This window comes from Protopterus annectens, chromosome 2.part2, assembly GCF_019279795.1.
Source record: "Protopterus annectens isolate FY-2018-M chromosome 2.part2, PAN1.0, whole genome shotgun sequence".
NCBI lineage: Eukaryota > Metazoa > Chordata > Ceratodontiformes > Protopteridae > Protopterus > Protopterus annectens.
Genome location: NC_056730.1, coordinates 472,235,477 through 472,262,289, shown reverse-complemented (window position 1 = coordinate 472,262,289; position 26,813 = coordinate 472,235,477). Strand labels below are relative to the sequence as shown.

General features: G+C 37.8%; 1 protein-coding gene across 2 annotated transcripts in view; it reads right to left on the bottom strand.

The window, feature by feature from the left end:
• Positions 1-26,813, bottom strand: part of ANKDD1B (ankyrin repeat and death domain containing 1B) — a 1,083,940-nt gene that overhangs the window by 493,590 nt on the left and 563,537 nt on the right. For both annotated transcript variants that reach the window (XM_044063959.1, XM_044063958.1), the window contains exon 7: positions 8,197-8,295. In XM_044063959.1, coding sequence (XP_043919894.1) covers positions 8,197-8,295 — 99 coding nt within the window. The remainder of the gene's footprint in view (positions 1-8,196; positions 8,296-26,813) is intronic.

Sequence of the window (26,813 nt, the reverse complement as noted above, 5' to 3'; positions counted from 1 at the left end):
ATATCAAGGAGGATATATAAAGGACACCACAACGTGTAAATTACATGTACACTTACTGTAATCTTTCTGAGCGAATAGACAGCACAAACATGTGGTAGAGATGTTCTTGAGTACAGAACATTACTGTAAGTGTTCAAAAATATGGCCTATCATCTATACAATGTTTGTAAAATATCACATTTTTAAAAAAAGTCACAAGTAATAGCATATTCTCTCTCCCAACCTGACATGAAAATGCTGGCATAATTGGGGTCATAGCTGCCCCCATAGCGATTCCATTCACCTTGTTGGAAAAACATGAGTTACATTCAAAACAATTATTTCTTAAATAATATCCAACACTTCCATCAACAATGTAATTTGTCTGAAAAAATCTTGGTAAAATAAGTTCTCTTCTAATAGTTTCCATTTCTTCATCTTTAGGAATCATGGTGTGCAAGGAATGAATATCCATGGTAACCTAATAGTCCAGATTCAACACCGTGAGTTGGCAACTTGTTTTTAACACTACTGAATGCCCCATACTTAATGGATGTGTTAATTTTAAATGTACTCAAAAAAGTGCATACAATTATATTGTGATGATATAACCTCAGCTGTTTACCTAAGAGAGATTTATATCATTCTAAAATTAGTGTTTCATTATTTCAATGTTTTAATCCTGTTTGATAGATCGCAATCACCTTTATTTCATTATTTCAATGTTTTAATATTGTTTGGTTGACAACCAGTGTCAAGTTTCCTTATAGTCATTTGATTTTGATTTTTGTATTTAAATGAGTCATTCAGAGGTTTAAATTGTCTGAAGAAGTCCTATGCATCAACAAGAATGAAACCATTAATCTTTTATATTTAATAAAGTTGCAAATTCAGTTCAGCTATGGTGCACTTTTTATTTATTTTCTGATATCATTTTCTGATATCAACAAAATGAATGGTCAGCCTTTTATTAGTCAACTACCTAGAAGAAACACACTATGGGGCTAGACTGGTGTGAGTTATGTCTAATGACATTTAGCTTTTACGTAACAAATGTGTACCCTCCCCTACTTTTTCTGGGTCTGACTGATTGAGCATAGTTACTTCCAATTGTTCAATGGGAAATGAATCTTAGGTTTAAGCCATGATTCAATTATACAACATATAAGGGTTCTGCTCATATAAGACTGCTAATAAGTCTGGCACCAAGGTACAAATGTTGGCTGCAATGAATATGGCAATTGTGAGGACATGTGCATTGTTGAATATTGTCTAATCTGGTTTTCTGTTCTGCATCTCCTTCCTTCTATTGCTAGAAGCAGTGATAATGCCATAAGAAAGCATAATAGCTTTACTGTTAGTAATTTTCCTAGTAAGGATGACTGTGTGAATTCCATTCTAAAGGAAGTTTTATTTGCAAAACATTTGTTTGTATTCTGTGCATGTCTGCTATTTGTGTGCCTTTTTTATCTTATAAACACTCATACACTGTTATTTCTACTACATATTTAGAAACAATGCAATTATATTGCATATAAAGTTACTGTAGGTTATAGTTCACCATTGTAGGCCCTGTTTGTTGAGGCAGTAGTTGTAGATTTGGGCATTGTTTTCATCCATGGATGTAATTTATTTTAGCCAATACACTAAATAAAGAGTCAGTGAATGAAAAGATTAAAAGGCGTATAGCAGTGATAGAAATTTTAAATTAAAAGTTTATAACATATTATAGCTTATGGCTAACTTCCAGTTTTTTGTGATCTCAACTATTTTAACCCCTTTTGGTTGATTAAAAGGTTAGTCAACAAAATGTATACTACATTTCAGATTCAATGAACATGTATTTTAACTGAAAGGAGGGCATCACAGTAATCATATACCTCTAACTCTGTATAAAATTCTCTTCATTATACCAGTGATCTTAGGGGTACACTTAGGAGTATACTTCTCAACAGGTAGCCGCAGTGGTGCAGCAGTTAGCATTGTCACCTCACAGCAAGAGGTTCTCCTGTTCGATTCTCGGCAGGAGCGCCTTCTGTGTGGAGTCTGCATGTCCTCCCCATGGTCGAGTGATGTCTAAAGACATGCAGGTAGGTACCTGCGTGAATGGGTGTGCCTTCTTTGAAGGTTGGGCGTTGGGCTGGCAACTCGGTACCGTAAAAATCCACTGCCAATCATTAGCGGACCGGAGTTCCACTGTGGCGACCCCTAACCGGGAAAAGCCAAAAGACTTTTAGAGTATACTTCTCAACTGTACAGAATTTCTCAGAATGTCCAGATTTTTGCCTCATATTTTTGGCCTGCTTTTCGGCAAACTATTGTGAAGTCACTTAAGATGGAAGACAGAAAATAATGACAGACATCTGAGTTTCAGACTTCATTCCCTTCAGAAATTTCATGCTAAAGCAAAATCTGTTGTTCTATCAACTTTCTAAGTTTATAAGAGCAAAATCTAAAAATTGCCATTATTTTTGGCCTTTGTTACCCCATTATTTATGGCTTTGTCCAGATTTCCTGCACTAAGAGGTTGAGAGGTATGAATCAGATTTTATCGTGGGATTGCTGATCCTGCCCGCCCTGCCCTCCGTTTAGGTTTATGTTGATCTTTAGAAGATTGGTGGTTTATGATATATTTTGAGTGCATGAAAGCAGAGAAGTAGGGTTGCGATGAACCCCTCTTCTGTGTGCCTTCTAATTTATTTCTGTTTTGGTTGTTTAGTGTTGTTGTTTGTTATAGAAGTGAGTGGTATCATGCTGCTTCTAATGGGAGGCTGAGTCCAAGTGAGCAGATTGATTTAACACTGTCTTATGTCAACAACCAGATGAAGGTGAGCTGGTAATGCTGCCTACTGTAAATTTGCTGTTGGAATTTACGACATTTGAATGTTATGAAATTAACCATATGTTTAGTCATTATAAAATGGTTGTATATGTTGTGGTTATTTGTGTGCAATGGGGTCTGGACAAAGTTTGATTTCTAGTGAGGTATAAACTTGCTGAGAGCAGCATACTTTTCAACCTCTTATAGCAAGAAACCTGGACAAAGTCAGAAAAAGTGGGGAGACAAAGGCCTAAAAATAGGGATACTGTTTAAGTATTGCTCTTACAAACTTAGAAAGTTGACAGAATGACAGGTTTTGCATTAGTATGAATTTTCTGAAGGATATTAAGTTTGATAATCAAATGTTTGCCATTATTTTCTGACATGAGTCCTTACAGATTTGCCAGTGATTTGCCAGAAATCTACAATTTTATGAGAAATGGACAATAAATATGAGTAAAAAATCTGGACATTCTAAACAAACTGGATTACTAGTGATTATTCAATTGCAGGGAATAATTTACTGATGTTTCTAAAAGGTGGGCTTTACTGGCTGGAGACCTAGCTGCTTTCTTATTGGTTCTTTGGATTTAACTTATCAGCTTAACAGTGGTGATGGCAGCACTCCAATCAGTTTTGGGCAACGTTACATTAGACAAATGTGGGCACGTACATTTCAAATTCTCTCTCTTATGAACCTTAGTTAATGCCACCTTCCAGTTATAACTGTATAAACCACAAAGTTAAGAAGCATTAGTCGAAGTTGTACAAAGAGGCTATGTTTTCTGCTAAGACGTGCTTGTTCTTCATGTGTCACTTAAATTGTATTTTAAGACAGACAGCACTCCAGTAAATGTACTCTAAACCTCATACGTGCAACTCCCCCTTTAGCCATATTGTAAGCTTCTGGAACCACATATTTGCACTTTTCAACCGTCTCTGTAGCCAATTGGTTGAACTAGGCATTCTGTAGCAATTGGCTGTTTACTTACTACCACCACCTGCTACTTAAGTGGACACAGTGTTTGAGAGATATAATTATACGATGTTGCTGCAGGCAAAGCTCTCACACAAAGCCACTACAAACAAGAACAGGTTGTCAATACTACACAACACCATACTATACCAAACACACACACACACACACACACACACACACACACACACACACACACACACACACAGCTCAAATCAAACACATCAACATACATAAGCTGAGGCTCTTAAAAGTAACCTGCCTAAACCACAAAGGCCTCCTAAATGTAACCTAAGAAAGAAAAAGCAACCTCACAAATATACAATACAGACAGCACTCACCATGAAACATACATCCCAGATCATATTGTCTCAAGTCAAAAGCCCAAAAGGTCAACTTCTACACAGTTCAATATCCTAGTAATAGGTGACTCCATAGTGATGTACACTAATGTGCCACACACCAGGCTGTGCAAGAAGAGTGTCAAGTTCAATTGCATATTAAGTACCTGGATTTGCCATATCAAGCAGGTATTCAAGGCTTTGCACCAGAAGAACATATATGACACAGTCATAGTGCATGTGGGTATAAATGACTTGAGATGTACCTCCCAGGACTATATGAAGAGAGATATGAAGGAACTCTTGGGATATGTGTCCAAGGCAGTTATGAACCTAACCTTGAACAGCATTTTAATCATACCCCTCAACTATCCAGATTTTTTGCAGAATGTGCAGATTTTTGGCACATATTTTTTGGTCTGTACCTCATAAAATTTGTGCTTTTCTGGCAAATCACTGAGGACTGAATCACTACATAATGGCACACATTTGAGTTTCAGTCTTCATATCCTTCAGAAAAATGCTTGCTTACATGAATCCTGTTCTTCTAATGACTTTCTAAGTTTATAAGAGCAATATTTAAAATTTTCCCTATTTTGGGATCTTTGTCCCCAAATTATTTTAGGTTTTCTCCTGATTTCTTGAGCTAAGAGGTTGAGAGATAAGATTTTTACCTTACTGAGAATGATGCTGCAGTACAAAAAAAAAGATTATTGACTTCAACAATTGACTTAGTTTCAGGAGTCTTTCAAAGTGTTTTCTATATATCAGTCTGGGTGGAGTGGGTAGACAGACTTAACTGTTTTGCCAGAAATGGCCTGCACCTATCCCCTCAAGGGTTTTGTATATTGACAAAGACCTTGTCCTTCCCCATAGGCAACATCAATTTAAAAAAAACTTCCAGTACAACAAAAACAGAATTCAGATAACATAAAATTACTGCAGCTCAATGTTGGAAGCCTTAAGAAAAAACTACAATCATACAGGCACTCCTTACAATAGAATCCATCAATATATGAATCATCGCAAAGACCAAGATGAAGACCATTAAGAGCAACCCATCAGTCCAAGGTTTCAATGCCTGACATGTATTCAGGCCCAGCATGCTAGATGAAGGCACTAAAGGTGGTGGTCTCTCTATAGCTATAAAACAAAATTTCACCTCCAGACTCATTAGATAGTATAATGACCTGGAATCCCTCCATGCCCAACTTACCATTAAAAAAACTCATCACCTCATAGTCAAATATGGACCTACCCCCATCCTCCTTGGCCCATACCTCCTACATGGCTAGTATGGAGTCCCCATACATTTAACCAAACACTATTCTCCTAGGGTACTTCAACTTCCTCTCTATCAACTGGGGGACATATACATTCCCTAACATGTATGCCTGGAAATTTCTAGACTTTATAAACTCACTGGACCAACAAGTCCACACCCCAGCTTGGGGTGAAAAATCCTGAATTTAGTTCTCACCAATATGGTATAGCTCTGTTTCCTACCAGTTTCAGCTTCATACCTAGTCAAATCAGACCATAAATCAGTCATATTCACCATAAGACTGAAACCGGAAGCGTCCTCCAATAACCCATAATTCAGAGATTATGTTAAAGATAATTTACTAAAACAGACCTGGCTAAATTCAACATTCCCTTCAAACCTGATGGCCCATCTGTGCCTGCAGAATTGTTTACCCCCAAATTATATATGCACTTTATTAGCTGCATAGATACATCTCTCTCCCTCCAACATAAATATAATGCCAAATTTGCAAATAAACCTCTATAGTGGAACCCAAATATAAACAGGCTCTACAATAAAATAAAAAAAGCTAAGTGCATATAAAAGTAACTGTAACTGTCTTGATGCCAAAAATACTCTTGCTAAATTTAACAGGGAACTTTAACCCTGGTCAAATAAGCCAAAGCTAGATATGAAGTAAAATAGGCACTCAGGTAAAAAAAATCACAAAGCCTTATTTAACTATGTTAGAAACCTCAGAAACAGGCTATTCAATATTTACTGCCAAACAGACTGTGCTAGACAAATGAAAGACAGCACCAGTAATCCGCCTGCACAAAGGTGTGGTATCAACTGACTCCGGTAAATCTATACCCACGTCTGACCAGCCCCATTTGTATGTCTATGAAAAGGATCATTATAGAATTAATAAAGAAGGACACAGACAACCTGCAGTCTCTTCATCCTTGCCAGTTTGGCTTTTGTAAATGACAGATCCTGCCTACTCAGCATGTTCAACGATTTAGGTTACTGAAGCAATGGATGAGGGAAAATCAGTACACATTGCGTGTCTAGGCCTCAAAAAAGGTGTTCAGCACCAGCACCCTCAAGTACTGAGTTATTGTTGATAAACTCACCCAGCTAAATGTAAATCCCTGCATAACTCATTGGATAGCAAACTGACTCAATAACATAACCCAGGAAATTAGGGTGGGTGGCTCTACCTCCTTCAAAAGGTTTGTGACTAGCAGTTAACCACGTGGTTCAGTTCCAGAACCTCTCCTCTTTGGCATTTACTTCTTGGAAGTCATAGCTAATGTTAAGGGTTTATGGCTGACCCAGTTTTCTGATCACTGTAAACCTGGTGACATCATAAACTCTATAGAAGACATCAAGACCCTCCGAGAGGGTCTTTCCCAAACAAATAGCTGATGTCAAAACCATGACCTAGAACTAAATGCCAAAAAAATGCATGATAGCATTCTTCAGCAACATGATGTTTCCTGTAACTATTACATCAACAATACACCCCTGAAAATTGATCTAGCAGTTAGGGGCCTGGAAACCTATGTAGACAGTAAGCTGCCCTGTAATTACCATGTAGCTGCTATTGTAAAGAAAGTCCTTTTTTATTGTGCAGCTTATTAGTAAGGGTATGGCATCCACGTGAAGGGATGTCAACCTCTTAGTGTAAGTATTCTGGACAAAGCCAAACGTAATGGGGGCACAAAGGTCCATAATCAGGCACAGATGATAAATATTTCTCTCAAAAGAATAGAATGTTGCTAGAATAACATGTTTTGCATTGCTATGCATTGTCTGAAGGATGTGAAGTCTGAAACTCAAATCAATCTATCCATCCATTCATCCACTACATCTGTCTTTCATTATTTAGTGATGTCAGTCCTCAATAACTTACCAAAAAACAAAAATTGTATGGCTAACAGAAGAAGAATATGAAGTAGAAATCTGGACATTCTGCAAAATTCTGGATGGTTGAGAGATATGCTAGGGTTATATAAAACAGCAAATATAAAGGTAAATAAATTAATATGTTATTGTGTTACAGTACTATCTTATGCCAGGCTAAATTAAATAATGGTGTGTGTGTGTGTGTGTGTGTGTGTGTGTGTGTGTGTGTGTGTGTGTGTGTGTGTGTGTGTGTGTATATATATATATATATATATATATATATATATATATGTGTGTGTGTGTGTGTGAGTATGTATATATCAGTTTAGCAGAAAAATCTAACATTTAGTCAAGCAGTATTTCTTTAAAAAAATGGAATCTGAACCACCATGAAAACAAAAACACTCTAAATATATGCAACGGTGGGGGACAAAGTCCCCACACCCACTCACACCACCACATACACACACACTCACAAACATACACAGTACTGTTTGGCAAATAACATTCTATGAATCATCGCATTTAAAATACTGTTTGACTAAACAATATTTTGACTCTCTCTCTCTCTCTGTAAACATATATATATATATATATATATATATATACACATACATACACTCACATACATACATATATATGTATGTAAGCATGCACCTGAATACATTGAATGCTACTGGAAAAAAATACAGGTAGAAAGTCAGAGCAGAAAATGTTATGGCATTAAAGCTTTCTTGTAAGCAATCAGGCAATACACCACAAGGCTTAAGCTTACTTGTATACCACATATTATTCTGCAAATATATAAACTAACATTGTATGAAACACATTAAAACTGTACATTGTACAAAAGACTCGCATTGTTTTACTTTCTGCTGACTCATCCTTGTGTGCCATTTATTAATATGCCATGCTTACATACCTCATTTATCTCATCCACATTTTCATACACCTCCAGCAGAAGCTTCAGGACCTCACTGTGGTTATTTTTAGCAGCTAAGTGGATAGGTGTGTTCCCTTCCTAGAACAAAAACAAAAATAATCATGGTCTTGCTGCTTTAAAGCTCATCACAGTCAGAGTCACACATGTGTCAAGGGTGTCTGTAGGTAAACATCCAGTAGAAACATCTGGAAACTGAAACATCAGATAGGTTAGTTGCATTACTGCATTCAATAGAAATTAGCTTCACTGTGGACTAACTCAGCTTACCATGCCATTGAAGGAACCTTAGCACTAGGATAAATATTTGGACCAAGGTTCTTTTAAAGGCAGGTACAGGAAGATTAATTGACTTGGGCTTCGAGTCATGAACCATATATCTTGTTTTCTTTAGAATATTGTTTTATCAGTGATTTTGACTTTTAAAAGATTTGTCTAGCTGAAAGCTAGCTAGTACATATTGCCAAAATAAATATTTAACTGTGAAGTATATTAGTTCTGGGATCCCCCTATTACCACTATCAAGACACACACCATCTCAGTTTATCTCAGCTATTCTGCAAGGACCCATCACTACAATGAGGCAAATCTTTAACTTAGCTACTGGATAAAGAGCTTCTTGGAACACACTGCATGAACTAATAAAATGTAAACTGACTATCACTCTGTCAAGTAAAAGACCTCTAAGACCATTTACAAAATTATCAGGGTAACTGCTTCAGAGATGCATGTTAGTTTGACAATTCTGTCAGTACTACCACAAAGTAATTAAAAGGTTACACTCATATTCATTATCCGTGTTATACTATTTACTATCATGAAACTTGCAATAGTTCTTTTTAATATATTTTAAATGCAATTCAGGCCAAACATTTTGGGCTCTCTATTGAAACGTTGCCACTCAAAATGCTGAGTGCCGACAAGCTGGGGAAAAAAATGAAAACACAGGAGTAGAGCGAATCTGTAAAATCGCTTTTTTCCTTTAAACTTCTTTTTGCAGGGGGGCAAGTCCCTTCACACTCCCACACCCCTGAACTTATATATAATAATTCTAAGATCACCATACCTCAGACAAAAGGGAATATTCTGCGAAATGGCATCGCAGACTTGATATATATAAGTCCATTCTTTTGACCATTTTCCATATTTTGTGAATCATTCTAGTGGAATTGACATTTCAAATGGTTACCAGCATTTTGAATGTCTTCTACTGAATATTTGAATTTCCTTACAGTACACCTTTCCTTTCAACTAGATCATATATTCTTTGCTGACTTTATATACTTATTTCACCATCTAGGTTTGTAATAGTGTATTTTATTATTACAGATTTTCTGCTTGTCTGTGGCCTAGGTTGTAACTGGAAAGGGTCCCTGGACCAGTACATGTACGCAGTTAGCAAACAAACAATCACAAACACAAATAAGTGTGAAACTGTGTACATAGATTTCACTAATGCTGCTGTTTTCTCTAAACTCTGGATTTCTAATTAAAAATGTTAAATCACTTTAAGGTGTTTAGACTTTATGCTAATATCATCCATCATTTTTATTATCAAGGAAGGGGTTTAAAAATCTAGCATTTTCCTGAAGTCAGAAATATGGTCTCTGTCAACAAACTGTTTTGGTGAGTGCTTGTCTAGTATTTTTCAAACAAACGTGAAGCAAAAACGTATCACAGAAAAAACACACTCCACACCAGAAATGATAGAAAAAAACTTTACTGGTGCATCTGGTACAAGGGTGCCCGCAGGCAGATGCAAGGGGGTGCACTTGCACCCCCCTGGAATTGGCTGGCCAGGAAATTAATTTTCTTCTAATTTAAAAAAAAAAATTTGAAGGGAGTTCTTCTTTAAGAAATCCCTTTGCATCCAGTCGTACAAATGGAACAGGTACGTATGACCTGTTTTCGTCTTCTCCTGGCGCCGGAACCATAGGGCGAGTGGGAGGAACTGCCCCCCCCCACTTTTACAGCTGTAAAGACCTGTAATGGAAGATACATGCATGCGTGTGCCTGAAATTTAAACACAAAAATGCACCCGATTATGGCTGTCTGCCTGCCATACTCAAATACCCACAGGAAGGCTGCTCCATTGAAAGGCAACACTCACGGGTAAGCTTAAGACTTCATCTGGTGCTCTGTTTAACATTTCAGTAGCAGGTGTGCCTCCGTTTAACTTTACAGTAGCTGGTGTCCCTCTGTTTAACGTTTCAGTAGCTAGTGTGCCTCTATTTAACTTTACAGTAGCTTGTGTGCCTCCGTTTAACTTTACAGTAGCTGGTGTGCCTCCATTTAACTTTACAGTAGCTGGTGTGCCTCTGTTTAACTTTACAGTAGCTGGTGTGCCTCCGTTTAACATTTCAGTAGCTGGTGTCTGTCAACCCACATCCCTCAGGATCACATATTATTTGGATACACCCCCGCTTCCATACTAAACTCTCAGACTTTCTCACTGGAGTTAGGAGCAGATTCATGCAGGTCTGCTTGGAAACAATTCATGCTGATCCCTCTCCCCTGAGTGCTGTGAGTGTGAAGATTTTAAAAATGCTTCTACGTAGCCAGTTAAAAACTTGGTCTAAGCACCTTGTCGAAGAGGAGTGCAGAGCAGATCTGATACTTATCTACAAACCTTTATTAACAATGATCTAAACAGAATGGTATCATGTCTTTCTAACTAACCAGCGCATCTTAGACTGTGAGATGGCAGTAGCTTTGAGCACTTCAGGAAATGCTATGAAACATACACATGGGGATAAAGTTGTTAGGTGAAGCTGAAAAGTATATTTTACTTATTACAGTATATGTGTGTTTGTGTGGTGTATTCAGTAGGTTCTGAGAACTGCACAGTGACAGCACTAAATTCAGGATGTATCCAAGCATCAAATGTAGTGACTAAAATATCTGTCCAGGACTTATTACTTATTACAGTATATGTGTGTTTGTGTGGTGTATTCAGTAGGTTCTGAGAACTGCACAGTGACAGCACTAAATTCAGGATGTATCCAAGCATCAAATGTAGTGACTAAAATATCTGTCCAGGACTGTATTTCACTAAGCTTCTTACTGACAGCAAACATCCTGCAACCTGTCACATTCCTTTATTCATGAGAAGATTTAATAACTCCTATGCAAATACTGACTGTAGTATTTGTACTCTTCCTCCTTGACACACCAACAGAAAAAAGAAATATTACACTTTTCTTTAAGTCACACACAAGTGCCCAGGGCACCATTTCAAACCTTCAAAGTAAATCATCCATTAACATTTTTTTCATATTAAATTACTATGCATTCTGTAAAATCACACAAATCATTAATACACTGTTTTATTCCTGTAAAGTAAATAATCAATTAACTGGAAGTTTTATTCAGAAACTGAAGGTTTTATTTAAAAATGTAATTACATTTGCTCTAACAACAGAACATAGTCTAACATTTAATCTGTTCTGCACACCTTCTTCCAGCTTTTCATTGAATCATTTAGCAAGTAGGAAGTCCTCAGCTTTTGTTGTTTCACTTTGATGGGAATGATAAAGGTTTACTTAAGAGTTTACTCTTGCCTGACATTTTTAGAGGTTAGAGGTTCATAATTTCTGCCCACAGAACCTTGTGGTCTGTTCAGCCATTACCCCTGGCAATGGCAGAGTCCACGAGGAAGTTTGTTAATCACAGAGTATGTAAGACAGCAGTTAGCATGCTATTTAAAGCACAGCAGTTAGAAGTTAAGAAGCTCTGCTGTTCCTCTGAATGCTTCATCTTTCGTTACCTGTGTATTATCTGACCTATTGTGTTTCTTTTTGCATCCCTCCCTTTGCTTAGGTCCTTCTCAGTTTTCACAATGGATAGAGGGTTTTTCTGTGGTTCATTTTCCACCCAAATAATAGCTGCTTTATAACCTCATGGTTTACAAATTCTGTGCAAAATCTACATAGACATGCACCTTTTTCTTTCTCTGATGGGTGTGCCCTACACTCTGTTTAATCAAATTAATTAAAACATTTGTTGCTAGTAAGCTATCCAAGAGGACATACCTGGTCTCATGGATGGCATTTATTAGAATTGTATTAAACTTTTCTATGCTGCTAGATCCTGTTTGTTTCATTCTACAGTTATCTTGGGTTATTGTCTAGGCTTACAATGGCCCGTAAGGGCAGTTACCTTAGTATTCACCTATGAACCAATAAGATATGCAGGCATGTACACTGTTATCTGCCAGCTTACTATTATGTGACTCTGTCATGTTCTGCAGTAAACCAGACCCCTGAACTCAACACTGGACTAGCTGCTCAGAAGTGCAACCATTAATGTTTGTTTGTTTACACTGACAAAAGTAAACAGATTTGTTCAGATTAACTTGTCAGTGAGGGCCTATTAGTAGTTTTTTTGAGAAATTTCTGTTCTACCCAACTAAAACACCCTTGTTAATATGCATCAAACTGTGGTGTGGTTGTATTTTATAAACCAATATTTTGTTAGAAAGGATTTTTGTTATTAAAAAGCTTCACCCCCAGTATTGAATATAAACCACTGTTGGATGCATAGCACACTGACCTTCTATGGACACAGACTGTGTTTATTATGTTGTTTTATAATAGAAGGCTGTCTCTGTGAGCAGAATATATTGGGTTTGGACAGAACAAGAGTTAAACAGTAAGGGCTGAAGGGAAGTGTTGTGTCCAAGATGAAGGCTGTGGTTCTCAAGCTGAAATATGGGATTGAATAACTGTGTTGAGACTCAGAGATGAAGATTCTGTCTGTATCATGCATCTGCAGTTCCTGGCATGTATGTCTATAAATGACCTTTCCCTCTCTTGCTTTCTGCCTGTTCTGCAGTGTGTGTGTGTGTGATTTGATGAAGCTTTCTCCTCAAAAGAAAGACATACTCCTTAGAAATACAAGCTTAGTCTTGGGGGAAAAAATGTAATGCATTTTAGTTTTACTTAATTTTTTTAAGGAAAGACTAACATTTGACATCCAAGAAAATGCTAATGTGGAAGTTTTTCTTGATGGCAGAAGCATTCATGCAACTTAAGCCATTGCTTAAAATACAGGATGTCTTAGTTTCCGTACATGTGTAGGTCGTCTAAGGAAAATGTTAATGTAGAGTTTGTCCTGATAGCAGAGACATTGTTTGGTGATTTGGGGTGTAAGAGCCCTGTGAGAATGTTACTGACAGCATAAACAGAGAAAGAGGGAGGTAGGAGTGTGTGTGTGTGTTTGTGTGTGTGTGTGTGGGGGGGGGGGGGGTTCATACTGTGCAATTATCCAGATTTTTGCCTCATATTTTCGGTTTCTTTTTCATAAAATTGTGTTTTTCTGGCAAATCATTGAGGACCGAACTCAGAAAATAATGGCAGACATTTGAGCTTTAGACTTCATATCTTTCAGAAAATGCATACTAATGCAAAACATGTTGTTCTATACACTTTCTAAGGAGGTAGAGGGATGAATGTGTGTGACTCATACCTTTCAACTGTACAGATTTTCACAAAATGTTCAGATTTTTGCATTATATTTTGGTCTGTTCCTCATTAAAATTCTGTTTTTGACAAATCACTGGGATGAGCTAAGGATTAAAGTTACTAAATAAATGACATGCATTTGAGTTTCAGACTTGATATCCTTCAGGAAATATATTCTAAAACAAACCCTGTTATTCTAGCAACTTTCTAAAAGTGTCCCTAGTTTGGTGTGTGTGTGTGTGTGTGTGTGTGTGTGTGTGTGTGTGTGTGTGTGTGTGTGTTTGTGTAAAAGGGAGGAAGCATACCCCTCAGCTGTCCAGGTTTTTGCAGAATGTCCAGATTTTTGCCCCATATTCCTCCTAAAAAGGATTGAAGTTGCTAAATAGTTTTAGACATAATATCCTTTAGAAAAATGCATACCAACACAAATCCTGTTATTCTAGCAATTTTACAAGTCCATGAAAGCAATACCTAACTGTAATCTGTCCCTGTTTATTTTAGGCTTTGTCCAGATTTCTTGCACTAAGAAGTTGAGGTGTGTGTGTGTGTGTGTGTGTGTGTGTGTGTGTGTGTGTGTGTGTGTGTGTGTGTGAGAGAGAGAGAGCGAGTGAGAGAGAGACAGAGTCAGAGTCAGAGAGAGAGAGAGAGAGATGCCTTAGTTAGATCTAGCAGGTGGAATTTATTTTCAAGTGCATTTTCAAGGAATTGTGAGCTTCAAGGGAAGCAAAGGTTACTGCTGCTCATGCTAAGTCTGCTTAAAATGTGCAACTGTTTTGTTTAGCAAATGGTATCATTACTGTGATATAGAATTTTAAAACGGTGTTAGCACAGCAGGTAGCATTCTTGCATCTTGATGCAAAGGGCTGTAGGTTCTATTCCTACAACATGTACATTTGTATTTTAAGGGGGCATGGTACTGCAGTCCTTAGCATGTCCTCCTTTGGATGAGACACATATTACAATATACTAGCTTACTATTTCTTTTAATGTAACATAGGCAATCTATTCGTCAAGGGCAACAGGCACTGTATTTGTAAATGAAACACTTAAATATAAGTTGTTTTCTAGCAACAACCTCTTCAATGGTTTCAGATCTCTTTAATGTAGAATTATTCAGATGACTTTTACTTCTGCAGAGATTCTGCATATTGATTGATATTGGTGGATTGTATGACAGAAGTCTGAGTGGCCCTTTAGGGTTGAAATGTTCTGAATTGGGCAGGTTGTCATTATTGGTTCATATGATTTGTTTCATTGCTTAAAGGAAAAATGTTCAGAACTATAAATTTAAAACACACTCTTACAAGTGGTGCTGTATTATACAAGGGATACAATTCAATTATTATATAGTATAATTAATACAGTCAGGAAGGTGAATCAAATAATTTTTGCATGGTTTTAAAATGTGTGCAAGGAGCCTATGATTTGAAAACAGCCCAAAGTAAAGTTACCCTACCACTGGCCAGATGCATTTTCTTTGAATGTGGGTTTCAGTGTTGTTTCAGTGAATGTGGGTTTCAAAGGTAGAGCAGTTTTAATGCTAAGTTCTGTTTTCATTGTAAGACTATTGCTTTGTTTAGGTTTAGTAAATGTCTATCAGTGTTTGTACTATAACATTTGAAATAAAAGTTGTAAAAGAAATCTAAATATATGTAATCATTGTAGAAGGAAAGCATAAAACAGTATGCACACTGAGAGATTTGAACAGTGTCTATGACAAATGGGGAGAAATATCCAAGTAATGGGACACTGGAATGGCTGAGTGGGCGGAGGGGGTGGGGCTGTGTGGGCAGGGCTCTGGGCCTGTGTGGGCGGGGCTCTGGGTTTGCACCCCCTTTCAAAGAATCCTGCCGGCTCCCTTGATCCGGTACCTCGGCTTTCGCCTTGAAGGCGAAAGCCGAGGTACCGGATGCACTTGTCTAGTATTTTGTCAGGATAGTATGGTGGCTCAGTGGTAAAATCTTTGTTTCACACATCCGAAGTTCAATTCCAACCTCTGGTTATTGTCTGTGTGTTGTTTGCATTAACTCCATGTAACTGCAATACATTTTCTTTGAATCACTGGCTTTACCCCAAAATTGCACTGATTGATGTCTTTATTAAATTGTTCATATACTTTATTGCATTTACACCTGTCTTTTTGAGACCATGATCATGACAGGAAAGAATACATGGACCAATCCACTTAACCAGCTAACAAATGAATGAATGGTCTATGTCTTTCTGAGTTCCTACATTTCTGAAGTAAGTGATACACATTGATTGACTGACTGATTTTTGTGTTCTGGCAATTAGGTTGACACTACTGATGATGGTCTCTTTTAGAAGGGACCTGGAAATAAAAGCCCCTTACTACATAACTTATTGTAAATAATGCAACACCATAACGGAATCAGCTCATGCACAGCAATATGGTAATACATTCGGTTATTTACAGCAAAAGGAACAGCAAATATACAAGACATAAATTAGTTTTTCAAATTTATACTAGCCAGACAGTCTTCTTAGTGGCACAGTATAATGACTAAGGTGAGGTTTAGATAACAAGACAGAAAGAAATAAAAAAACATATTTAGTTGTTAAGCATCTACCACTGAACACTAAGTTATATAGTATAAAAAATACAATTATATTCAACATCTGCACATAATCTTTCTGCCAGAATAGAATGGTAAGTACTAAAGGACAAAACGTTAATTGCTCAAAGTTGTAGTAACGTTATAAGATGCACCTGCTGATATTTGCATAATGATAGACATTTATGTTAGTAATTCAGATTTAAGAGAAATAAACAATAAGTAGATATGCAACTGTAATTTTAACATAAGCAGTGTATATGTTTTTTCCAGATATTCAAGTGAAGATAAGATTGTCTTTGGCCATACGATATTTCTGTAGGTGACATCACAGCTCTAACACATTGCTGTTGGAGCACAATGTGTTTTACTAGCTACATCACATAATGAAAAACGAGGGTCTGTCTCTTGCGCAGGTTTGAAGAGAGCTCCAAGTTGGTGGGTGGAAGTTTCTGTGTGCTTTGACTCCCATTTTAGAGAAAGCTTTTTGTTTTCTCAGTAAGTGGTGATTTGTGGATGTCAGCTCTTTAGCAGGTGTATACTAAATTAATGTGTAGGGTGAGTCAAGAAGGGAGTTTTGTGTACCAGTTTACAAGTAAATATTTTTTCTCTGTTTTTGTTCCATGCCTGACATTCAGTAGCCCTCCCCCCAACTGGACTTTGTCCTTTTATTCCACTACAACAGGCATTTTGTAGTAGTATGGAGGTGACAGCTGCCCTGACTGGCTATTACACAGGAAGACATGAGAGTTATTTTTGCCCTTACCACAATTCTGCCCATGAGGATGTTCTGATATGGTCCTAACCCTTCCCACAGGCAAAAGACTAGTTCTCCTTTCCCATAAAAGTGTATACTTCTGTGTACCTGCAATTTAAGTCTTTTACTTTTTTCCTCCTGTGATCCTGCCATTATGTAGGTTCATAGATTAGTACTAGACTAATTGCCCTTATGAGCCATTTTAAGCCTAGCCAATTACCCCATGTAAGAATCAAACCCTGCACCTAGTGTTTGCAAGGTAAATTACCTTAACCATTACACAAACCTCCCTCCGTACCAAAGCAACCTATCTAGCACACAAATAGCAGCACAGCAATAGACAATAAAGGGTACTTCATAAAAGACGTTTTTGTATGCAATTTATTTATATATCTTATATATGATTAAAACTTTCCTCTGATGATCTTTTATGTGTTCACGAAATGTGATATGGGGATGGGGCTTAAGTGCAAAGAAGGCTTTTGATAGACAGCTATATGGGGGTATACCCAAGAAGTTTTACTACCATCAAATAAAAATGTACACAGAAGGAAAGAAAATATAATTTCATTTTAAAACAAAATTAAAGAGGTGTGGTTAATTATAGAATCATCTTTATACACAATGCATATGGCTGTTTGCACTGCTTCTGTTATAAAAAAGTTCATAGGTGTGTACTAGGCTAACGGCCCTGGAGCTTTTAGAAGCCTAGCCCATAAAAGTGCCCTGGCATCATGCCGCCCGACATTAGTTCCCAGTGCCTCTATCAAGTAGAGCCACTGGAGAGATCCCTGGGGTGAACTTTCCATTTCCCATCCACTAATCAAGATTTCTCTTGAAGAAGGCCAGTGAGGTGCTCTGCTTGACATGTATGGGAAGTCTGTTGCAGAGCATGGGCAGTCTCTGGGTTATGAACCTGTCCCTCCAGCATGTTCTGTTGATTGTGGTAATGAGATTGAGGTCTCTGGAGCATGTGGTGCGGAGGGATTGGGATTTCTTTAGATGTAGCATTTCTAGCAGAGCTGGGTCAGACATGGCTTTGTAAGTCAAGCAGAGATTGCCTCTTAGTAGACGATATGAGACAGAGAATAGCTGGAGTTTTCTGAGTCTGTCCATGTACGACATGTGTTTAAGGCCTGAAATCCGCTTTGAGAGGTACTTTTGTGGCCTTTCCAGCTGCTGCATGTGTCTATTGAGGTACATGCCAAATTACACTCGATGACTGGCCTAATGAGGGAAGAGTAGAGAGAGATGATGACCTCTTTCTTCCTGGATGCAAAACCCTTGGTGATGAGATGTGTCACATAGAAGGACTTTCTGACCACAGTGGCAATGTGGTGGTCGAAGGAGAGGTTGCTGTCAATCTGTGTCCCCAGATCTCTTAAAACACCTTCAGTGGGCAGCCATCAATGTGGTAATTAGTGGGAACTGAGTTTTTCCCAAAGGGGATGATGATGCATTTTTTGGCATTAAGCTTAAGGCCTTAGGTTCATAGGTTCATAGATTAGTACTAAGCTAACTGCCCTTGCGAGCCATTTTAAGCCTAGCCAATTATCCCTTGTGAGACTCAAACCTTGCACCTTGTGTTTGTAAGGCAAACACCTTAACCATTAGACCCACCCTTGGTTTCGACACCAGTCATTGGTCTCAGTGAGGCCTTTCTGTAGGATGTCTACATCACTTGGGGAGTTAATAATGACTCCCAGTTTGCAGTCGTGTGCAAACTTGGTTAGCCAGAGTCCCTCTGTGTTGGCCTGGATGTCTGAGAAGTAGATGCCAAACAGGAGAGTACCCAGGATCAATTCCTGTGGGACTCCACTCGTGACTGGTCGACAGTTTGACTTGGAGTCCTCTACTTTAACACTGTGGGTTCTATTTGTGAGCCAATTGGCAACCAACCTAGTGATATAGGGGTTGATGCCTAGTTTGGTGAGTTTATCAATAATTCCTGAGTGGGGAATGCTATAAAAGGCCTTGGCCAGATCAAGGTAGGCAGTATGAACTGCCTTGCCCTCATCCACACCTCTGGTGACTGACTCAAAGAAGTCAACCAGGTTGAGCAGGCATGATTTACCTTTCACAAAATCAAATTGTATGGGATCTAGAGTTTGGAGATTCCCTATATCCATGTTAATTAGGTCCATGATGATGCACTCCATAGCCTTATATATCAGACTCATCAGGCTAATGGGTCAGTACTTCCCAGGGTCTGTAGTTGCTCCCCCTTTATGGAGAGGGATGACTGTAGCAGTGAGCCATTCAGTAGGGACAAAGCCTGAGGTGAGGCTGTGACTGAACAGGGCACACAGATGTGGTGCCAGGTCACTTTGTAGTTCATGTAGAACACATCCAGGGATATTGTTGGAGCTGTATTCTTGGCCTTAGACAATGCAGCTTTAACCTGTGCTGCAGTAATGCTGGGTGCCTGGCATTCCTCTGGTACTGTGATTGGTCCTTTGGGGGGAGGGGTAAAGTTGGTACTGAATCTGTCGGCCAGTATGTTGGCAATATCTATTGGCTCAGTATAGGATGTACCACTGTGCAGTAACTCAGAGCATACCTGGATATTGTTGTGGAGATTCTTGACATAACTATAGAAGGCTTTGTGGTTATTTTTAGTGTCTGCCGCAATTCTGCCTTCATAGCTGGCTTTAGAGGTTTCGATAAGGGATCTCAACTTTTTATTGAGGCTAACAAGGGAGTTTTTCCAGTCTTGGGACTTCACCTTTTACTGCATCAGTTTCTTCCTTCTGTTGTAGAGTTTATTAATGGCAGGGAACCACCAGATTGTCTTCCTTTTTTTGGAGGAGAGCATCTTGCTTTTGTTTTGTATGGCTAGTTCCATGCATTTATGTAGATGATCATACAGTGCATGGGTGTATGATTTAGCAGTCATGCATATATTTTTCATTGACATGGGTGCCATGAAGTTAGCCAACTCTGTTTTTAGTAGCCCAAAGTCAGCTTTGTAGAAGTTTTTCATGGTGGATACCTTTACAGGGGGTGTGGGCGAGATGTGGATTTCCATGGTGATTTGTTTGTGGTCGGATCTAACCAGGGAGACATTGACTATTGGTGTAGAGCAATGGTTGCCCATGTTAGTAATAACCAGGTCAAGGATGTTGCTTCCTCTAGTGGGGGTAAGAATGAGCTGGTCCATGACATTGGAACTGATGAATTCTAGGAAGCGGTGGGCCAGTGTATTGGTGCATGAGCAGTTTTCCCAGTTGATGGAGGGGTAGTTGAAGTCACCTAGTATAAGAGTGTTGAGTTGGACCCTAATAGTTTCCAGGCTGCTTAGAAACATGGAGTGAGAGTCTTGGGACATGGTTGGGGACCTATAGCAGGCTGCCACCTGAATCACTGTCTTAACCAATGTTAGTTGTACCTGAAGTATCTCAGATGTGTTATGCTGGGCTACTAGTCGGGAGGTGTGTATATCCTTTATAAATATGGAGTCACCACCACCTTCGGAGCTTTGGTCCCTGTTCTGGAGTCAAAAGGAGTGGAATGAGTTATAGCCTGATAGCACAGGGGTGCTTTCTGCTGCTTTAAACCAGGTCTCCATTACAGCACAAATGTCGATGTTCTCCACTTTGAGGAGTGCTTTGAGCAAGAGTATCTTGAGATTTAGACTACTAGCGTTGAGCAGCATGATCCTCAGATTGCATTTATCTGTAGCTGTTATGGTGGTAATTTGGTCTTTGGAACATCACCTAAAAAGGCACTATGAGGGTGGCAAGATCCTTAGTGAGTATCCGGAAACCCAGGGGTGACAGATGCAGGCCATCTCTGGCAAAGCATCAAGGTCTGTCAATCATGTCATCCCAAGCAGACAGATACTGGATCCCCTTACACTGACACCAGAAACTTAGCCAATTGTTGAAGTCAATAATTTTCTGCTTGTACTGTAGTATCATTCTGGGCGACAGTAGGATGCTGCTCATGTCTCCTTTCATGTAGTCCAGGGAGGTGCATCTCAGGTCATTCACACCCACATGGACAGTGACAGAGTCATACTTGTACTTGTTGTGGAGTGACCTGAGTGCGTGTGTTGTGTCGGATTCTGGCACCTGATTGACAGCTGACTGTTACCATCTCCTTATTCAACCTAGTGAGTGGGACATCAGTGTGCCTCACTATCAAGTCACCTAGGATTAGTGCATTGGGCAAGCTGTTTTGCCTTAGGGGCTTAGGTTGTGGGGCACACTATGTAGGTGAGCTATGTGTCTTGTGGTTTGTGCTGTGTTGTAGTGATCGAGTGCATTTCTGCCTTGGAGGTTTCTGCCATTTGGGTAGATTTCTATTGAGAGCCACCACAAAGGTGGGTGTGTGGTTTGTGTTTTTATGTGAGAGCTGTGATGGTGGGTGTTCTGGAGGGCTATGTGTTGCATGTGGTGTGGTGCAGGTGTTGACCTACTGCATTTGACCAGCTCTTTCAGTCTTGGCTTGAGAGTGCATGGCTTCTAATTTGGATATATAAGTGCATCTCTCACAAGACTGAGTATTATATTTCTCTAGGTCATGTAAATGTCTCAGGCACTGTTCATTTAATAACATAGTGGGACCACATTTCACAGGATAACACGACATATAGGTCAGGAAAGACTGCTGACATGAATATTTATTTTTATGCCAAAATATGAATATCAGCTATATTAATATTCATGTGCATATGGAACTTTTTGGTATCAAATGAAGGCTTAAATAACATTGCAAAAGTTGTTACATATAGCTGCTGTCCACCTATTAACAATCTATTAATATTTATACTTGTTCATTAATAATATATGGATGTATGCAAAACTATTACATTTCTATAAATATCTTGGACATTGTCCATCCAGTCACATTACGGAACAACATTTCATGTACCCAGTGACCACAGAGGTGAGTAATGTCTCCTGAGCCAAAATCGGGTTATTTGATACTTGACAAAATGTGAGTTATTTTTCCAGAAATATTATGAATACATGCCATATGTTAATTTACATTAATAACTTCAACAAAAAGGTAATTACAATGTACTCCATGGAAAGCAACTGCATTGCTGGAAAATGTTTGCACTGACAGCTGTTGTGTAACTAGCACTACTTTGTAGTTATTTATGCTTGTTTGCTAATAAATAAGATATTTATGCATATTTGCATATGTATGTAAATATCTTTGACAGAGTCCACATAGTAGCATGGTGGAAGAGCATTTCTAAGAGCAGCTGTGCAATCAGGTCAGGAGTGCTGATCCAAATACCATGACTGGTAAGTGAGAAAGTGCAATCTGTTTATGCCAAAATCTAAATATGGGATATATTGATATTTCTGTTATTGAGTTGACACTGATAAAAAGGTATATGGCACTTTGTGGAATCAAATTAAAGCTTACATAATACTGTAAGTGTTCTCACTGATAGCTGCTATCTGCCCACTACCAATGTGTAGATATTTATACTTGTTTAGTAAGAAAATGGGCAAATGTGCATATTTGTCTAAATATCATATTGCTGTAGATATCTCAGGGATTGTCCACGTGAACACATTGTGGAACAGCATTTCACATGCCCAGTCCCACAGAGTTCAGTAATAACTCCTCAGAAAAATGTAGTACTCAGAACCAGACAAAATGTGAGCTATTTTCTGGAAATATTATTATTATATTAACAACTTGAACTGGAAGGTGTTTATATGATACTCCATAGTATCAACTGAAAGCTTCCACAATGCTGAAAAAACTTTGCCCAGATAGTTAGTGTCCAATTAGCACTGCTTTGTGAATATCTACATTTATATGCAAATATGCATACCATCCATAATTATGCAAATATCTCAAAAAAAATCTAGTGATATATACAAAACTGATTTGCAACTAAATAAAGAGCATATCCACATGAACAAAAGTCACACTAATAGTTATGGTTGATCTGCTATGATTACAGAAATATTAATACGTTTACATATTGCATCTATATCATAACAGTGACAGCTTAGGTTGTCGAATCCTAAAACACTGACATCTAAACGTCAAAAGCTAACAATAGCGAAAGACCACATCATCAAATTCTTTCCTCGGGAAAGAACTCGGGTGGCCGTCCGTAAACAAAATAAACAAACACACCCAAACATAGTGGGGGCTTCGCCCCCCCCCCCCCACACCAGCCCTAACTAGGTATACCAACTCCGAGATCACTCTACATTGGGGAAAGGGCAAATCCCTGATAATGGCCACACATATTCTTTCCTGAGGAAAGAATTTGATGATGTGGCTGTTCACTATTGTAATCTTTCGACACTTAGGTGTCAATGATTAAGCATTCAGCAATCTAAGCTGTCAACAATTCAGCAGGAACCCTACATATTTATAGTAAGTTAATTTACATATTATCTAATTATTTGGTCAATATAAAATTACTATGACATTTGGCTGACATATTAATAACATAATTGTGAAGAGGAGTGTTACCATTATGTCTGCCTGACATGTTAGTATCACCATTGTGAAGGGGAGTGTGTGCTAAACAACCTTCATAGTTTAACTTTTTTGTAGCTTTTATAGTTTTTGAGATATATATATATATATATATATATATATATATATATATATATATATATATATATATATATATATATATATATATTTATACATATAGTTGGAAGCGGCATTCTCAGAATTTTAGCTCAGGTGAAAGCTGTCCATGGAAGAATTCTACAGGAGTCAGGATGCGTGAAATACCACTTTGGCTAGGTGTGAAAGAGCTAGAACATTTTTACAGTGCTCATGCCAATAGCCCCATACATTAATTTTTGGAAAAAGTACTACTTCCTCAGCAATCTCCTTTGAGTGTGTTAGACGAAAAGACTTGATTTGGTAGATGCCATACATTTTTTTAAATCTTTAACTGAGTTGCTATCACAGACTTCAAAGCTTGATTTATCAGTAATGCTGTCTAGTATTTTCAAGAATTTTCAATTTCAATAAGGACTGCTGAACTTAGGATGTTTTTATTAGCATTTCTTGATTTTCCTTAGTCTACTTATCGGCTTTCTGAACACAATGATTTTATTTTTTTTTTTCTAATTTAAATGAGCTTATTCATATTTAGGTATTAAAGTAGTGAAACACAGTCTTAAGTTCAGTGAAAGGGTAATAAATACTAATATCAGCTGGGCTCTACAGATGTATTGAATTGTCAGTGTACTGATAAGAGCTGTAATACGATTTGTGAAAACGAAAATAGTAGTGACTACAGAATTGAACCCTGGGGCACCAATGCTTAATCTGTAGCATTCAAATAAAGATTTTCCAAGGTGACCACTTGTGTTCTAAATCCTAGGTAGCTTCTAAGTCATTGAAACACAGGTTGGCTAAAACCCATGTGGTGTTACCATCTAGGGAATTATTCAATACGTTTAAAGGTATGGAGAAATCAAGATAATATCTGCTAGTTACAGGTCTGTTTTATCATTTTGGACACAGACCATCAGCTTTAGCACAGCAGTCTGTGTTCTACTAAATGTTATAAAGCCAACTTGGTTGTTGTAAGCTTCTCATATCGTATACTGGCATACATATATTTCCAAGCTTCTTCCAAGTTCTATTGTCACAATAGTATTTTGTGTGTCTTAGCATGCAATCACAGAGGTGTGAAATGTGATCTTTGGCAGATAATTAGTCTAAACAACACATTTCAACTTTTATGCCTGTACATAATATCTCTTTCTATCTCAATAGAAACATACTGATTTTGAGTAGCAAGAACCTTTTCAGTTGTGTAGTTTCATGTGGTTTTAGGGTAGCCATGATGCTGCAGCAGTTAGCATTGCCACCTCACAGCAAGAGGTTCTCCAGTTTGATCCTCGGCTAGGGTGCCTTCTGTGCGGAGTCTGCATGTCCTCCCCTGTGGTCGCGTGGGTTTCCTGCCACATCCAAAAAACATGCTGTAGGTGGATTGGACACTCTAAATTGGCCCTAGGTGTACGTGCATGTGTGTGCCTTCTGTGGAAGGTTGGCCGCCAGGCTGGCAACTCGACACCATAAAAATCCCCTGCCAATCATGAGTGCACAGGTGATCCACTGTGGCAACTCCTAACTGGAAAAAGACGAAAGAAGAAGAACTTTCATGTGGTTTTAATAAAAATTCAAGTAATTCTAGACATATCCCATTAATGTTTTTTTAGTTGTACTTATTAAATACACTAACTGTTTCCTGCAAGGGCACTGATGTTTACATGTATCATGGAAGCCATAGGAGTTTTTTTTTCATTTCCATCTTTCTTTTATAATAGGAAAATAATAGATCTGTCAGATCTTTAGGTACTTCCACAAGAAAGGTATCCCCCATGTTGCCCAACTAAATAATTATAAGAATCTGATAATAAAACAAAGTTTTTGTTCACAGAAGTTGATAAAACTTTAATTGCTCAGTCTAATGGTAAATGTAGTGTAAATTGATAAGAAAGCTGGAAAATGCAAGTAATGAGCTCTAAGACAGCCATCTTAGAAGTCTTAGTATACAACAAAGTGACTACAGTAATGGAAGCAACTTGTACTATGGAAAGTTGAGATGTTGCTGTTTTAGTGACACTGTAGCTGAGATTCAAAAGTTTAACAGTAAATTGAAAGAATTTATGTAAGCAAATTATCAGTAACAGCTCAATATAAAGCATTACTATTGCTTTTGTTTTACCATTCTTCACTCTAAATAAATATATATTTTTTAAAAAAGATGTTATTTTGAGAATATTTCTCACAGATATACTTGAAAAAACTCAAATATTTTATCCCAATAATTGTGGCTGCCATTAAAGCACTTTCTGTTTTCACAGACATCAGTAATGAACTATGAACTTTTCTAGGACCTAGATTTTTTCAAAACAGCTCAAAGAGCATGTGGGAAGCAAGGCAAACAAGAATCAAGCATTCTTTTGTTCTCAATCTTTTTAAAGTGTTAATTACATTGTAAATGACCTTTTACTTAAATGGTAAATCTACTGTTTCTGAAAATAAAAGTCCTGCAATCAGAGGATAAAAGTAATTTATTTTTCCTGCAATCACAGAGTAAAAGTTTTTTTGTTTTTAAGCTTTTTAATTTTAGAAACAGTTGTCCAGGAATTCAGCTCACCCTGTCTCTTGAGGGATATACTGTTCCAATCAATTTATTCAGTATTATGAAGGATTTTATTTTTGTTAACAAAAATGGCTACCTCCTCCAGTCTGTCCAATATTTTATTTCCTTCAGAAAGAAATAATTTAATCTTTCCAGGAAACACCAAGATGTTTTAATATTGTTCTTTTTAAGTTCTTTAATCAGTGATAAGCTTAGGTTCATGTTTAGGTACTGGATTCTTTTGCTAATTACTATACTGGAATAATCATTGTCAAATCTGACTACATGTTCACCTCTTTTAATAGGTGAGCTGGACCATGCTGTTTTCAACATTTGATCTTTTTCTAAGCTGGACATAAACTTAACTATAATTGAACATGGTGTGAGTTTTCCTTCTTTGAAGGTGCTCTCAGGAATCTATGTATCCTTACTTTCAGGTAGAGTTAATGTTTTATGGAGCCAGGTTGTTATGAAGTTTATTATATTATCTTCTTCATACCTTTCAGGTATACCATGAATTTTAGTGTTATTTCATCTCAGTCTATTTTCTAAATCATCAACTTTATTTATGAGTCAGTTATTTTGTTTTAGAAGAAATTCCATCTGAGACTCACCTTCAGTTATTCTCCCTTCATGATCATTTAAAGCTTCTTCCATCATGCTGATTTATCCACTTTGTTGTTTCATAAGAATTTCTAAATGTT